The sequence below is a fragment of the Leuresthes tenuis genome, unplaced genomic scaffold, assembly GCF_036924035.1.
Source record: "Leuresthes tenuis unplaced genomic scaffold, fLeuTen1.0.hap1 SCAF_21, whole genome shotgun sequence".
NCBI lineage: Eukaryota > Metazoa > Chordata > Actinopteri > Atheriniformes > Atherinopsidae > Leuresthes > Leuresthes tenuis.
In genome coordinates, this window is record NW_027325375.1 from 8693669 (window position 1) to 8711700 (window position 18032).

General features: G+C 39.9%; 1 protein-coding gene across 5 annotated transcripts in view; it reads left to right on the forward strand.

The window, feature by feature from the left end:
* The window catches only part of cadm1a (cell adhesion molecule 1a), a 359846-nt gene that overhangs the window by 245589 nt on the left and 96225 nt on the right, over window positions 1–18032 (forward strand). For all 5 annotated transcript variants that reach the window (XM_072374265.1, XM_072374267.1, XM_072374268.1 and 2 more), the window contains one exon: window positions 13895–14041. In XM_072374265.1, the coding sequence (XP_072230366.1) occupies window positions 13895–14041 (147 nt within the window). The remainder of the gene's footprint in view (window positions 1–13894; window positions 14042–18032) is intronic.

Genomic DNA, 18032 nt, shown 5'->3' on the forward strand with positions numbered 1-18032 from the left:
CATTTAATAAGCTTTAACTGAACAACTGGCACAGGGAGAGAGAATTAGAGCTGTGAAACCAGATGTTTTGTTGTCTTCTGGCTTCATCTCTCCTTTAACCAGGTCAGGACTTATTTTATAAGATGATGTTGTCATGTTATTCAGTTAATCATAACAGCAGCATTTGCTATTCAGCAGAATTGACATTCACTGCCGTCCACGCTCCAGCTGATGATCTGCAGACTTGAGCATGACCAGTACATGGACATGAATCACAACCGCTGAGTAATGACGATTAAATATTTAAAATGCTACAAAAATAAATATATTATATCACCGACTGTTAATGAGGTTATAGATGCATTAATTCATGATTTCAGTGTTTGAATTCATGCTAATTCTGATCTTAACTGGAAAGCGTTGGCTTTGTGTTGCATTCACGCCGGATCACATCGTTGTGTGTATTGGGATGAGTGTCTCTAAATTCCCCTCTGCTTACCATGCCTTTAGCTTCTCTGAGCAAATCATTTGGGTTTGTTATTCACTAATCTTTGCTGTCCTTAAGGCACACTGCAAGTGATTGTCACCTAATTACTATCTATGACAAATTATGAGTTATGATAGTTGTAAAGAAACTCATCCATCCTTAGAAATAGGAGAGGTAAATTGGACTTTAATTAGCACAATTCATGAATACAAATGAGTCCTATTTTTACCCCTTAAGATACATCTCTGTCTGATAATTGATTCATCGTAACTGAAGGCTATTAAGTGACGTGCTCTGAAGATACATTTCACCAAACCAAGTGTCTTTCTGTGTGCTTTGAGCTAACAATCACAGCAGTTATATCGGATGGAAAATTATGGAAAATACTCAACTCAACATGGTTTTGTGATATGTTCTTGAAGTTGTCGCCCATTATGTTCTTTAATTCGATACAGGACAGTTGTGGGTTTGAACCTGCTGCTTGTGCTCCTGGTTTCTGTTCCACAGTCTGTGCTAGACATGTTAGACCATGTTAGACGTGCCTGTCAGATTAACTGGTGATTTTGACTGGCTGTGGGTCTGAGTGTGATCTCAAATGGTTGTCTTTCTCCTTGTGTTGGCCTGTTCACCTGTCCTGGTTAAACCCTGCCTCATATTCACCGTTAGCCGACCCTGAAACATCTTCCAGTCCCTTTTGACCCGGTTGGTTCATTTTTTATGTAAGCAACCCTTTTGCTTTACATTTTAATGTTTCGTTGGAAGTCAGTATCCAGTATTTAATTTTAACTGCCTCCAATGATCAATCAAACTTTCTCTAAAGGTTTTGCTCATTTAAAAACAGCTAAATTAACAGCCCTAATTATGGATTTTGAGTGACAATACCAATGATCCAGAAATCAGAAATTGGTAACACTTTATTGGGAATGTGAAGTTGCACTTAACCGTGTTAAATTTTCTCTCAAGCATCTCTGCTGACATGATCAAAACCTTTTCTGACTGTATCAGGTGACTTCATTGCCAAGCTTTTTGAGTTTCATTAGTGCCTGCTTTATTTCAGACGTGTAGCTTGATGTTAAGTGGCCTCTGAAAATGCAGCCAAAGCCGCATCCGTTTAGACTCTGAAATATACCACAGCTTTATCTACCTGCTTTATCATCATCTCTTGTACCTCGTAATTCAGTTTTAATTAATGACACATTTTCTGTGATTAGAGTCAACTCAGCTGAACGGCTAATAGAAATTATCCTCTAACTCGAGACAAGTCGTGATGGTCTTTCAGATAATCTGACAGTTTACATCAGGTCATAGCTTCTGTTAGATGGTTTGATGTGGATTTTTATGGACAGCAGAAGTTGACTTATGTTGATTTTTGGAGACTTTTTTTGAAAACCAGTTTCACAAACCCAGTGAGTATATCTGTTTTCTACTGACCTTTTTCTTTTTTTGCCACTACTGTGCATATTCATGTTCCCAATGTTTTAAATGTGGGAGCAACAAAACACTAAATCACCTTCCAGATCTCATGGGTTTTATATTTGTGTGTGTGTGAGTGTTTTCCACCCTTCAGATTTACGAACCCAATTCCAAAAAGTTGTAATTCTGTGTAAAATATAACTAATTACAATGCAGTTATTTATAAATGTTATTAAACGCACCAATAGTTCAAAGGGCTGGAAAAGTAAGTGTTACTTAACAGCTGGAGGAACCTGCTTTAACTAATTAATTGGCAAAAGGTCAGTAACATGATGAAATTAAACCTTCGAGAGAGAGACGGAAAATCAATATTGGATGCCTGTGATTTCAGGCCTTCAGGCAGCACTGCATTAAAAAAAGACTTAATTCTGTCGTGGAAATCAGTGCATGGGCTCAAGCACACTTCCAGAAATCACCTTCTCTGAACACAGTCCACATGTCATCAACAAAAGCAAAGGGAGGAATACACAGATATACACAGGGCAACATAAGCTTTCATCCAGGTGACGTCTTTTTGATTTGGATTCTAATTAGCTTAAAGTGGAGTGTACCTTTGAAATGACTTGAGATGAAGGTGACGGTTGAATTTTTTCAGGGAAGTACTTTCATCGCTCAGCAAGACAATGCTAAACCACATACTACAGCTATTACAACAGCATGGCTTCATAGTAGAAGTCTAGACCTTTCACCAACTGAAAAACATGTGGTGCATCATAAAAAAAACAAAACACAACAAAGAAGAACCAGGACTTTTATCATAGAGCTAGAGTCAGACAAGAATGGGACAGCATTCCTCTCCCAAAGGACCAGCAGCTACTGTCCTCAGTTCCCAGATGAACAGCACAACAACTCCCCTTGGAAAGCATGTGTTGATAGTGGGGACATTGCAGCACTCATGGATGCAGTTCAAGCAGCTTTCAGGTGCTCATATGTTGACTTACACAGAAGACAAAACTTCAATCAACATTGTTCATAGTCAGAAGAGTTCAGCCTCCGGATGATGCCTGGCACAAACTGTCAATCTGAATTGAATGCAGTCTGGAGCTCATGTTGGTCTGTTCTGAAAGTCCATATAGCCAGATGTTTAACTGTTTTAAATCCATCAATAATCACTCATTTAACCTGCTTTCTTTCCCAAAGACTCTTATTTCCATCACAGTACTACTGCACTAAACCCATGGTCATGCTTTGACTCCAGGCATCACAGCCCCCCTTATCTAATGCGATTATTTGAAAGCAGCAGCAATGCTGGCAGGAAATGTTAACATACATATCTGCTTTTAATCCATTAAGACGTGATACAACATATTAGCATAGCTGTGTTCATTTTGTAGTATGTGCCTTAGGTCTTAATCTGTTAACAGCTGTACATTCCAGGGGACCAGAGAGGCAGGGTAAAAGAAAATAGCAGCATAACAAAGGCTGGAGTGCTGACTTTTTCTATGTATGTCACACAAACAGCGACAACACTCAGAGGCGAAATATATCCCTTTATTGTTTATGGTTAAAACTTGTGTTGCATTGATTAAGTTCAGTTGTGAGGCAAAGGTGTTATATTCAGCATGAAGCAGCACTGGGAGTGCAAAAGCCACTTATATGCACTCTGAAAGCATATAACCCCTGAAAAAGCTTTTCACACCCGGTTCTGACATGATGTGTCACAAATCCAGTGTGATCCAAAGCGTCAGAGGCAGGGTGTGTGTCTGCGTGTGTGTCTGCATGTGTGCTACTGTTTGCATGTGTATGCTTGGGGTTAATATGTTTTGCAATTATGAAACACAGTTTTATTATCACAACGACCGGGTGGCGGTTGTGATGGTAACTCGGTCCACCATTTCGGATCAAATTAGAATTTCACAACAACTATTGCATGGATCAGAATGAAATTGGTTTATTCATGCCCAGCACAGGACATGTAGGTCTCATTAACATTTTCAAAACACCCAAACCGCATTGGTTGCTCGTTTAAAATTATTATTATTATGATAAATATGAGGACAAACTAAATGATTAACAACCAAAGCAGGAGATTCGGCATCTCAAGTGGTTCAAATTTGATGTTTTTTTGGTTTGGTCAAAGCTATCTATTGTCCGGAACCCCCCCCCCAAAGCCTTAGGACATAATTGATTATGAGTCCCACATATGAGTGTCTTAAATCTGTGTCTCTGTCTGTAGGCTCTGTGTGTTTCTTTGACACATTCAAGAAAGGCAGATTAATATCAATTCAGTCAGACTTACATTTGAATGAATTTCAAAGGAGCTTTTCTCGGTTATGGATTACGTTGGTTAAGTAATGCAATCTTCGACCAGAAAGGAAGATACTGCCACTAAGAAACATTGGCAGATTTCAAGATGATGGTTTTACTGTCAGATACTCTCATAGCTGATTTGAATGAAGTACTGTAGGTGCTTGACATGTATTATTACACTGTGATTGACTGGCCTTAATGTTACTTCCATTCAATTATTTTTTTCAACTCCTGAGCATGTAAATTTGAATACTAAGCAGGTGTAACCATTTTCAAGTGACATGTATTCCTTTTATACAGGAGTTTTTAGTTTTTAAGTGGAATTTGTCCTATATTTACTGTAGGTTTGTGTCATTATTCACCTTCTAAAGACACATTCTTTAAAGGTTTTATGAGATGATTTTAAAAATGATGTCTCTGTATTTTCTTTGGACGTTTACTATTCTTAAATTGATTATAGTGTGATGGAACACAATAAATGTGCATTCTGCCTTCTGTTTGCGTCTCTCATATTTTCCCTGATGTGTTTTAGTGCAGCTGAATTCCTTATAAATCCTCTTAGTGACTTGATTTTCTGTTACTGTTATCAGGCGGCACAATGAGTCAGAAACAGAGACTGAAATAACACCTGTTAAGCCTACATGTACTGATTTAACAAATGTGAGGTCATCTGATGACCTCACCTTTGCACAAAGTCTGTCTTGATTTAGGTTGCACTCACATGTGAAATGGCCCAGCTCAGAGACCGCTGCTGCTGCTGCTGCTGCTGCTGATGATCAGTGTGTTACTACATCTAAATCAGTTTTGTTTGGTGATGAAACCTTACTCCCTGTTGTAAAGCTACTCAACAAAGCCTTAAATTTCAAGCCCTAGCCAATGTGAAAACATTTAGTCACCTCTGTAAAGGCTGATTGTTGTAAGGATTCATTCACTCCACTCAGGATTATGAATATGAGAAACTGCTGCTGTTTATTTTCAGTTTATGATGAAATGCTAAACAGTCATGCTGATGATGCATTATAATGTGCCACCCACTAGGACTCCATAAAACCATTTACTACTCTGTATAACTCACAAATGCATATTAAAAACGACTGTAAACTAAAACGCCGATAACAGAACAAGACAAATCAATTTGCACCTGTCTAGCTATCTGCAAAAATGATAGATCTTTAACAGGTACTGGCTGGAAATCAGATGTAGAACAGATAAGATGCTGCATTGGTCTCAGCACTGTTTGAGCTTTTTACATGTATTTATCATAACACTTAAATAATCTGTATTCCTTTAGAAATGACACTTTTTATAGCCTCATATCACATGATGACTGCTGCTGCCTTATGTTAAAGAGGAGGCATCATACTGACTGTGCAGTCTGAACACGAAGCTGACCAAAGGGATCTCCTTCCATAGATTCTGTGTCAAATCTTTGAACTTCCCTGTGAACAGCTACAGTCTACACACAGATTAACTGAACCGCCCCCGTCAATCCTCACCAAGGAGGATTTCACTGTTAGATGTGGTCCGGCTCAACAAGGATCTTGACCTTTCCTCAGCTGCGTCTTGCTGACATTCGGCTGTACTAACACAGCGTTCACCAAGCAAGGGGAGGTTGGAGCGACAGGCTCCAGTTTCAACTTGCAGCTCACAGAAAATAAGTAAATTTTTCAAAGAATGTGAATATCGAAATACATTTTTAAAAGTAAACTCTGACACTGCAAGAAATGATGGACTTGTGGAAAGACTATTGCAATTTTCTGGCAAATTTATATAGCTTGTGCCTAAACCTGTTTTCAACCCCTCACTTTTGTTTAACTGGGTTCAGGTGAGTGGCACCTGGTCACTAACATGGAAGCAATGGGAGCGTCAGACATGGGAGCATCACATCTGGTTAAAAATAGAATAGAAAAGAACCAGTTGGAAGGATTTTTTAAGATGTATCCTTTTTTTTAAAAAAAAAAAAACACCCTTTGGTTGAAATAGTAATTTAGTTTTCCTGTAGAACAAAGGGTAGGTAGTTTCCTTTGGGGTTATAGTTTGGCTGGTGGCTTAGATCAAATATTGTCAACTAAAATTCTCAACAAAGAGTGGCATCTACGTGTACTGGGAGTACATTTTGGCAGTGTAGTTTCTGCTTTTCCATCACTTAGAGCTCTCCTTTGAAACATTGTCTTTAATAACATGTAAACTACCTGGTAACATGGGCCTCATAATGCTTGATAGAGTTCTCTGGTTTATTCTTTCATATAAGTTCAAATACGAGGAAAGATAAATACTTTTCACTCGCTTATAATTTCACTGCCCTGTTCTCAGTGTGTTGTTCATATTTAAAGCTAATTTGCTGTGAAATTACATGTGTCATGTGCAGTTTAGCTATACTGCCAGTAGTGCATGTGGGCTTGTTAATATCAGGAGGCTGACGCATCAGGCTCCTGCTTATATTTATTATAAACTTCACAAATTTCAACCTTCATAAGGGCTGTGTCTGGAAGAGGGGAAAAAACTTTCCCTGGCGAGTAGTTTATGGTCTTCGCTTAATCACACACAAAAGAACTGATTCACACTCATTGTTCATAAACTTGTTCTTTCTGGAAGAAGAAGCAGAAGAGTTCAGCCCAAAAACTGATAAATCTCTCACTGCACAGGAAATTGCCTCACTTTTCGACTTTATATTAGTCTGTCTAACCTGAGGCTTTGTTTTAGTTTCCTGACCATGTGTCTGCTTCTGTTTGTCTTGTTTCTTCTTATTATTTTTGCTCCAGAGAAATATCATGTCCGAATTAAAAAAAAACAAAAAAAAAACTAGAATGATGATTCAAATCTGACATGGCACAAAAGTATGAAGGACAAACTCACTTTAAAACTCAGCTCAAGTGCCCCCTTGTGCATACCTGCCACATTATTACCTTGTATTTATTCCCACCTATTATTATGGTGTGACTTGGAAAGGTAATACACTGCAGAAATCAAGTCTTTGCTGTCGACACAGACGTGCAATCAGATGTGCTCGCACACGTTTAAAAACATGTAATCACACAGTACTCTGCAATCAGACATGTGCAAAACATAAACACATTCTGCGCCTCACAGAGAAAGCACATGCGCACGCATGTGCTCGGCCACAGCTCACAAAGATTTGCCATCTTATCAGCAGGAGCAACGCCGGGGGAAAAAGGAGAAAATGATTGTGTGTTGTTCAGATACACATGTCCCTCGAAATGTCAAAGCGAAATTAATATCTCTCGGCTGATTGTTAGGATCACAATCTGTGCCGAGCGGCATGGCATACAAATGTAAAATGCATCAATTCAAATAAAAATCCAAACTATACAAGATTACTGTATGTTGCATCAAATCTCTGATTGAGTCAGAGCATATATAAATGAATTTATACTGTTTAGCTGTGGATCTGATAAAAAATGCAATACCAGTGCCATTAGTACTAATACCACCATAGGGAGGGAGGGTATGGGGGAAAAGATGCATTGGCATTCTGATGCATGGATTCATTTTGGTACTTTCAGCTGCCTTTTGTCTGTCTATCTACAGTACGAGCGTCGTATTATGAGCAGAACAAAATCTATCTGGCAAGTATAGTGAATTAGTGAACTTACCCGAGATGACGTGTCAATCCACTTCAGTGTCTCTGTCACGTGGGTTTGATTTCCAGATGAAAATCCCAGTCTGAATGAATGAATCAGATGGGAACCAACAAAAATAGGGACTTTTTTCCATTACAGTCTTAATGATTTTAGCACAAATTTAATGAAAGTGTTGCAACCAATGACATTTTTTTCTGATTAAGTCCAGGATAACATTATGAAATGGACTAATTGTGGCTAAAGATTACGGAAGCATCTTGTAATTTGCATTTCTAAAATAAATGACCTGCACAAGTGTGAACAATTTGAATGGCTCTGCAGGTAAAAGAGAGTGCGTGCAGATGTCAAAGGGCTGTTGCAGCTGGCTGACTGACAGGTAGTAGCGCCCTAACAAGGGAGCTCCCGGCTGATACAATGGAAAGGATTTTTAAAAAAAATCCTTCGGGAGGGTAATTCATCACAGATTGTGGCAGTCGATGTTGTTTATTCCCAGTCAGCTGTGTCAAAAAATTTGAGACGGTACAAACAAAGTGGGAGGGTTGTAAAAGGGAAATGTACAGTGTCGTATGTACAATATGTCAAAGTGTCAGGACAGAAAACTTCAATGTGCCTTGAAAATAGAAAATGCACTGCAAAATAGATAAAAAAAATGAATAAATAGCAGAAATGGGAGACAGTGTTTGTGACTGAACTGTATGACACTGGCTGAAAGAAATTAAATTTGCTTCAGAAAAGCCAAACGGAACTCATCACTGACACCTAAACAGATGGTGACACTGACATCGTGATTATAGTTCCTCAAAAGATGACTGAGACTTGTTGACAAGACAGACAGATAAATAGATGGATAGATAGGTGGATGGTTGGATAGATAGATTGATCTTAGGTTTCTAAGTGGAGACATTAAAGCTATTTCATTGTAAATAAGTAATTGTTTGGGAAAAAATAATAGAAAATATTAACCATATAGTTTTTATCACAATAACCTTGTTCATTTGTTCCACTCAAATCCTATTTTCCTACAGTCGTTGTTTTTGACCATGATGCCTGCATAAATCAGATCAATAAAGCAGGGATTTATGCCTTATCCATCCAATACAGTGAAGGCCTTCCTGGTTTAGATTCATGCAGATTAGTCTCCTATTCCCACTTTCCAGGCAGTATATCTCATGCTGCATGGGAAATTGGAAAGACGTGTGCTTCAAAGCTTTGTTGAATACTAACACAGTTGAGAGACTGAGTCATGTGTCTCCTAACTTTTCCATGGTGCCTCTGACTGTTGGTATTAAATCTATATTTGATATTCCGCTCCTCTCAACTGTTTGCTCACTTGCTGCTTCTAGACTCTTGGTCTTTTCATCTGATCGGCGAACAATCGTAGGCTCAGAGTCTCTTTGTATTTATGTGTGAATGCACTTAAGCTCTTTTCTGAAAGGCAAATTAAATGATAGATTTAAACATTTGGAGGGAGTGCATTAAGTGCAGCTCAGAACAACAATTATACATCACTCCCACCATCCCTGATGTGCCATTACCATAAAGCCTATTTCAGTTCTGAAAGTTTATCCTTCGCCGTTATTTTACTGTGGTGCAGGACAGTAAAAGCAGTAAATAAGCGCATTTCACTGAAACTCTCAAAATGAGACTCTTGTTTAAAGGAGGTGTATCATTAATCGAGTACTCCTGTCCCGAACTTGGTGAATTTGAGGCTTCAGCACTTGTCACTCTCTTTAATAACTCACCTCTAATTAAAAAGGATTTCTTCACACCTTCACACAGCTGATCTGCATATTTATTCTAGGACCTCAAGAAAATGTTTAGTCATGGTGACACTCATTCCAAACAGCGGATTTTGGCACGAATAAGGACATAGATTTTTTTTCATTCGGTTCATTTTTTGAGACAACACCTGACTAAGTTAAGGTGAAGGAAGCATGAATAAATCCTTAAACAGCAAGCTCAACGTAACGTGGTCACCATCAATAATCTAAAAGTCAGATTGTCCTCAGAGTTGTCAATTAGTGTTACGCCAGCCGTTAACTGATTAAACTGAAAGCTTCTTGAGGTCTAAAATATTGAGAACCTCTGTTTTAACTGGCAGTCACTTTAAAAAGAAAAGTCAATCATTTACGAGTCTCGCAGCAGTCTGTAAACGTGTTTTAACAGTTTGAGCTACCACTGGCCCGGATGTTTTCTACACTCTAAATCCATTTTAAACCTCACTTTTGTTGTCACTTCACTCACTCTTGTGTTGTGGTCGGCACCTAAACAACCTGGTTAGCTCCGGAGCCTCTTGTTCAGAGTAAGAAAACATCATGCCCCACCTTTGCCCCACTGTGATGTCACAGGTGCTTTTTCTGAAGCTCCCCTGACAACGTCTTCGATGGCCACAGCATATGGCTGTAGTTCGCTGCTAATTAGTGCAAAGCTCCCCCGACTCCATGCACCATCCTCCAGCACGTCAGACATGTTTATTTTGCACAACAGGAACAATTAAGCAACTGACAAGTTAGCCTCATTTGAAGTCCTTCCTACCACTTCCACTGGCTGAAAGCACAGCTTAGCAGACACTTTGCAGCACCCCGCTGCTGTCTTGTAACCTTCAGCGGATGCCTTGAAATGCATTTTGTTGTATGTCAGCGTATTATCATAACCAGATGCCCACATTACCGCCCACCTCTGCACATCTTTGAAAAACGAGGTTCGGTCTTGAATATCAAAGACACTGAGGTTCATTTATTTAGGGCTGCGTTCAGGCCACCGAGGGATGCTGATCTGAATCTCGCTTGTTAAGCTGTCTATCCTTATCTGTCAGCATCACACGATGCAATTTCACTCTTCCCACCCCATCCTCCTTGTCTTCTAAATGGCAGGGATATTTAGAGGTGCTTGACAACTAAGGCATGCAAATTAGGAGCTGATGTTTCTTGCCTTCTTTTAGTTTCCTTCACAACCCCTCCCCTTCCAAGTTGGCTCTTTTAGCCTCTCTGAGAAAATGATTCTATTTTCATAACCATGTGGGAAGAAAGTATAAGAGGAGATTACAACAACTTTGTTCACAAATTTTATTTAAACTTGTGCTGAAAATGGCAACACAGGCACATTTTTCTGTGGCGTATTGTGCTTGTGTAGCAGCGATGGTATAAATTTGAATAAATCATATTTATGTTTACATCTGTATTCATCGTGATGTAAAGGCAAACTCTTTATATTCTGTGTATTATAAGCAGAGCCCATTTGGAATTATTAACAAAATCTATAATTGTAAAATGATAGAAGTTGTAGCCTTATTAAACTACCTGTTTATTAAGACTGTTGTGTTTATTCAGTGGGATGCTGCTTTAATGCGATCCTTCATTTAATTCGATTAAAACTAATCAAAAGCTGTTCTGGGCAGCAGGGACAGAATTGGTCGCAATTTCCTCCAGTTGTCGTTAATGACCAGGATCGTGTATACAATATCGGTGTCAGGTTGCATAATGTCGGGCTGAAAATTGCTTCATCTGACATATTTGGGTCGTCAGGATTATTGTTTTATGAAGGACATCGGGTCACAGCGGAAGAGAGACGAGTTTCACAACGTGCACATGATGACACCATGCTGGCACCATGCCGGCACGCTCTCCATCTGTGTGTCGTACACCGACCTGCAACACAAAAACAGCGCACCACCATTCTGCCTGACAGTCGCTGGATATACATTTTTAGGTCATATCTCACGGCCCTTTTCATTATCATACCCTAGCTCACACACTAGGTGGGAGCTCAATATTTCGACCACGGTCTTTTCGGCATGTGGAGTCGGGAGGCCGACGACTGTTCTACCTTCTGCTATGACCTCCTGCACCAATGTCACAACAGCTGTCGTCCCTGGATGTGAAGCATCACGTGTCCAGCTTTTCATCCTTGGAATGGGTTGTTTTCCTGGTTCTCCTAAAGTTTACAGTAGTTCTCTTTGGTCTTTATGGTGTTTAGGCAAAGTTAGATATGGTTCCGTACCTTCTCCCTGTAAGACGTGTTCTGTTTTTTTTTATATTCTGATAATTGTAGTTATTCTTGAGGATGAAATGTGAACAGGCCTGAACAGGCGATGGTTGATGGCTTAACACACACCTCTGTGGAATGCCAGCGCTAAGGATGAAGGTGATGTGGAGGCTTCCCTAAGGGGACAGCCCGGGGCAGTTGATAGGAAACACAAGCATTTTGTTCCATGCAGTGGGACTTGGGTTGAGCTCAGTGAGCTTAGCTGCTGCTTTGCATGACAGCTGGTTTTTATCAAATCCTGAGCTGTAATTTTTTATAGCTGTTACAATATTCTGTCTGATGGACTTTGCCATTTCAGACCAGTAAGAGTTCAGAGGAAAACTGTGCCGATGGTTTCTTTAGAGGGCTCTATGGGAACAGCTGAGGGTATTCAAGGGACATGTTGATGTGAAAAGAATTGCAGATTTGCAAGTGCGAGTGCATTGTCATGCTAACGTTTGTTGTGTACCAAGATGAGGGTGTTGGACTGCAGCCATGTAGTGACAGAACCCAGAAAGTGTTGGGTTGGATTAAGATTGAGGTTATACACCTCTCTGAGCTGTGTGGCAGAGTCGTGGCCTGTGCTGCATCAGGTCTCTGTATTCCGTCAGGACCAGCTGCTTTCTGAGAGCTCAGTTTGTGTGTGTGCAGTGGAAGTGCCTGGGAGTCCTCAGGCACTGACACTCTGACTATGACCGCGTTGCTGTCCTTGTCAAACCTGGCAAAGAAACTGCTGAGCTCCTCAACCAGACTGGCATTGTTGCAGGTTCAATCAGGTTGTAAAATTCTGCTTGGCTAATTATTTTCCATATGGGACGGGGTGCCTTTCTGCATCCACTATGGAAATGAATTGTTACTGAAGTTAATGCTACCTCATCAGTAATCAGATGGCTTTTTCTATTTGACACATTACTAAAAGGTTTACGTGTCTTGTCCTTGTTCTGGTGACAAATCATTGACTGGATTATTAAGAAGCATATTAGACAGAAGGTATAATTATGAACTGCACTGATCTGCTGCATGATACTGTGCCTGCACCTAAATGGTAAGAATCATGCATGTGCCTGAAGCCACTGTTGACTTTTCTCCATATCAAACTTGACCAGATCCCTCATTCTGATAGAGAACTAAATTTATTAGATATTAGACTATCTTTTCTATCAAAACATATTTCTTTTTGCAAGTTACTGGTATTAAAATCCGTCCCTGAGAGACAGGTTTGATCAAAATAATTTGATGTTTTTGGTTTATTGCTCCGCCAGTTCATTATTTATGAGCTGGGTCACTTCTGACTGTGTTATTTCTACATGTTGACAAGCTGCTCAGGGGAGTGGTTGTACCCAGGGTGTGTGTGTGTGTGTGTGTGTGTGTGCGTGTTTTTTTGTCTCCATTATGTCACAGTAGAATAAACATTTCAAATATAGTTAAGTGATTATCGAATTGTCTTTGTTTTCGGCTTTGGCTCCCTGTTTGTGTTTGTCCACGCTTTCACCTTGCCTTGAGCGTTCTGTGTGTGCGTGCGCTTGTGTATCTCCCAACATGAAACCACTGCTTTGGGGACGGAGCCAGTGTTGGCTTTTCCAGCAATCATTTAAAATGAACCAATCCAACTAAAGGCTTACCATCAGCTGCCGCAATAGATGTTACCCCAAAGCAAAGTCTGAGATGTTATTACTGTAGTTTTTCAAATCAAAATAGCACTGAGCTGGAAAGAATCCATTCTTCATTCTTCAGGCAGAGATATTGTATTGGAAGTGCAGCGATTTAAGTGGTGCTCAATGAACGATGACAGCCGTGACCAATTTTTCTCAATCCAAGAGGTTTACTGAGCAACAGTTTTTTTAGTCACTCGGCTTTGTTTATTCCATGAAGACACAATAAACGTTGATGTATTCCTTTGCTGCCCTGTTAAACATCACATGGCATGTCACTCTTATCCTCTGCACCTTGCATGGATGGCATGAACACATTTGAATAACCGGGATTGGAGCAAGCCTTTATTTCCGCTTGATTCCTGTTTCTTTGATGCATTTGCTAAAACAGTAGCGGTAATATAAGTCTTTGTCTTTGTATTGTCCAGTGGTGAGTCAGAACCTGGTGACGGACAACGTGTCGGTGGTGGAGGGAGAGACAGCGATCATCAGCTGTCGGGTGAAGGACAATGATGACTCTGTTATCCAGCTGCTCAACCCCAACAGACAGACTATTTACTTCAGAGACATGAGACGTAAGTATTTGCATTGTTATTAATGACTTGGCTGCCATGTTTAGCACCAGTTTCTAATTAGGGTGTGTTCCACTGGCCTCTTCACACTGCAAAGCTTGGTTTATGCCATTTGAACCAGGTAATTGAAATGCAACACGTTACCCTTTTTTTTTCTTTGACATTTTAGAGGTTGGTTTAGGTTTTGCCCAACAATTATGACAGAAACAGTCACAGACTTAACATTGTAATAATGCAATTTGTCACAAAGGGTCCATGAATGAAAATGGCACAGCTATGCACGAGAAAGTGCTCCAAAGCTGCATATTACCAGTTATCCTTTTAAGGTATTAAATGACGCACAGACTGCAGCAATTGTAAATGCCGCCAGAAAACCATCATCCACTGTGTTTGCTTGTCTACATAATGAGACCAGAGGGGAGGTGGGGGATTGTCTCCTGATTCTCTAGAGACCAACTGCGGGACTGCTGTTTTTTCACTTCCTTGTTTTTATTTATTTGGTCCTCAGGACTACTTTGTTATGCATTTGCTATGCAAAAATGAGGTCTTTGATCTCACTGAGATGTTTCCTGGGTAAATAAATGTTAAAGTAATCATTTTGACTTGGTTAAGGTTATAAAAACATCATGATAAGACATAAAATTTTGAATTATTGAATAATGAAACATCGGTTCCTGACCAAGTGTCACTATTGTGACAAATGACAAGCTGGGAGGTTTCCAGCTTCTCCTGTTGTAGCGGTTTAGATTCAATACATAATTTATACTGAAAAAGCCAAGCATTCTTCATGTCTAGGAGTATCTTTTCAACCTGGCACTATTGGAGGGATCTTTTTGCCTCGTCATGTCTTTATGTGATTAATATCAAATGTTTTTCATCATCATAAGAAGCATTTTGATGTTCCAGATGACATGGAAATCGATGTCGATGTTGCATTCATTTAATTAATTTGTGTTTGTTCATTTTGCATCCAGCTCTGAAATTAGACAGGCATTTGATGTATGATCCCTCAGCTGATGCGGTGTTTGTCTCTCAGAAAGTGTAAAGAACTACTCTGAGTCTGAATTTCATGAAAGCTGGCAGAGGAGCGGAACATGAGCGAAGGAAGAGCATGTGCTACGCTGACAAAAATTGAACACTGACCTTGGTCGGCCAAGACTTTACTCTCAAAGCACCTTTTCAACGTGCAGTTATATTAAAATTATCTCTTGATTAATACGATATTGGCTGCATCAAGTTTAACCCACAAGTTTACAGCTGGATTAGTACAAAATGAGCCTTATGCGATCTAAAAACTATCTATTATAACTAATCTATAAAAATGTTTGGCATTTAGCATGTCTGCTGTAGTGAAAAGCAGCTCATATCCCCAAACAGTTCATGAGCCGCTGTGTGTTTATTCTTATCCTGTCCAATTATCGTGTCGCAGCTCCAATTAGCTGGGCTTAGCTGGACATGTTCTGTTCTTTATTCTTCTTGATAGATTCAGGCTTCCCTAATTATGTTTTTCAAGACCTCCCGTGCAGAATGTTTACCTACTGGAGACCTCGGGAAATATAGAACGAAAATGATGTTTTGAGCTCAAAATATGCTAATACTGCCGTGAAAAAGATAGATATGTGTATGTTTATATGTATGCTTTTAGCATCAACGTGGTTCATATACAAGTGATTTGCATGAGCAACTCCACTGAAACGTACCTGATAATGAGAGGTTCATATGAAACATATCTGCAGAGCATTAATGTGAGTTGGACTCCCGTAAATGCTCCTTGGAATTGATCAAAAACATCCATTTTCTCAAACTTTTCTTCAGCAGGCCAAACCGAGCAACACATGAAATGCAGGCTGTGAACCACCGTTTCAGCTCTTTCTTGTTACTGTCATCAACCCTGACAGAGGTACATGGGCTGTTCGGGTTTAATCACTTCTAGAAATTCTGCAATCAATGCAAACACAACAGTGCTTGTTGTCTCAGCTGGTTAATCAAAGGAACAAGGCAAATGTGTCTGATGACAAACATGAGCATTAGCCAAGTCTAATTTACCCGAAAAACACACACAGTGACATGGAGTTATTTTATCTTAGCTTGTCTTCATTGTTGTGCCTCTGATCCTCTCAGTGCTGTGTGAGTGTTGAGCTAACCTTACTCCCACACATGGACGCCAAACAAAGATGCATCTCTACTGTATGAAGGAAAGTATAGATTGAGCAGAAAAAGAAAAAGCGTTCTGTATTAATCACCCAAAGTTTGAAATTTACCTGGTAAACAGAACAGAAGATTGTGATGCATCTGATCATGACACATATGAAATGACATGCTTATACGGGGAGAGCACAAGCATGTTGTATTTCTTTTTGTGTCTCATGCTGTGAGGCGGCACTATGAAGATCAACTGCGCAAATCAAAACAGAGGCGTTGCTACGTAACAGCAGGCTAGTGCAGTGTGTCAAATTATCATGAAATACCGAAAATGATGCACCGAGCGAGAAAGCCATTAGAGGACATGTTTTTTTTTTCAGGTGAGTATACTGATGCAGAAAATGTTTCAAAAAGAATCAGAGCAGATGGGGAAAAAAATCAGTTATTGGTGAGCATTTAGCTGCAAAAAAAAAGAAACAGCTGGCAGTCAGAGTACATACTGGCCTCACATATGAGGGATGGTCCTCATCTGGTGTGGAAGTTGGCTGTTCGTCAGTAACATCTTACTGATGAGAACTCTGTTTAAAGTGATGTGAGGTCGGGAGTATCTATGAGTTTATCTCAAGTTGCAGCTTTTAAGCATCGTGGTGTAGGAGCAACTGGACTTTATTAACTTAAAGAATGACAAGGTGTTAACCCTGTAATTTAGTGTTTTACAAACTTAGTTCCATCTCCATCCTTCCATGTTTGATTGATGTGTTATTTGCCCAATTTAAGCAGATTAGCAGTGTTCTCAGCCGTTAGAATAGTTTGATCCCTTTCTGAAATCACAGGATGTGTCTTCAGACATGTATGTTGAAGGAGTGAGAATCAGTTAGAGTTAAATAACTTGCTGCCAGCCAAAACGTGTTAAATCACTGCTTGCATTTCTATAGGAAACTTTAGAAGAATAGTACACAAGGAATTGTGGGATGGAAGGATGTTGTTTCTGTTCATGTAGAATGGTCCAGTGTTTCCTGTGCTAAAGGAACTTCTTTCCTTTGCATTTAGAGAATTTAATCAGCTCTTATTAAGGCTTCTGGCTCATTTGGCTCAGTAAGGAACTGAACACAAAGCCTTTCTGAACGGAGCAGGGGATTTTTTCTTTTGATGAAATCCTATTTAAAAGGTTTCGTGTTCATGGTTTCATGGTTTGGTTGCAGTACATTTCTTTCTTCATGCTTTGACCTTTTTGTTGAGATGAGAGCACATGTGTGCATACAGAGAAACACTGTGGATGCACTTATAGATCTGGGACCTTGTAGCCTCCTGTGGGGTGCTTCTTTCACTCTCCCCAACCCCTCCTTTACTCATCACCTTTCAAACACACCTTCCACATACTATACAAGGGCATGCATGACGTGTATGCCAAACTGAACTTGCTATTTATCTGCTGTTGTGCCGAGCCACAGTGAGCGGACTCCCACAACGCCAGCTGTCAAGGGCAACATTCTCTTCTTTGACGGTAGCTCCTTGATCTCCTGTGATCCCTTCCAGGCATCTTTGCTGCAGCTGCACGGCTTCATTATGACATAACCTCCACCAGGCAGCTTCCAAACAACATTGCCCCCTTCAAAATATCACATCTGCTATCTCAGACAGAATCCGCAGTGGTGGATTAAGTCTGAGAGTGTGGGATGCAAAGCAAGAGTGTGGAGTGCTTTGAAACTGGTTTCAGACTCGGGCACAAAGTAGCCTGACTATTGGCCATCCTTCTGTTCCTCTTCATGTCAGCCATAAAGCAGTTTTTATGCTTTCTGCAAGACATTTTCTTTTTCAGTTTAATCAATTTCAGTCAAGTTGAAATGAATCC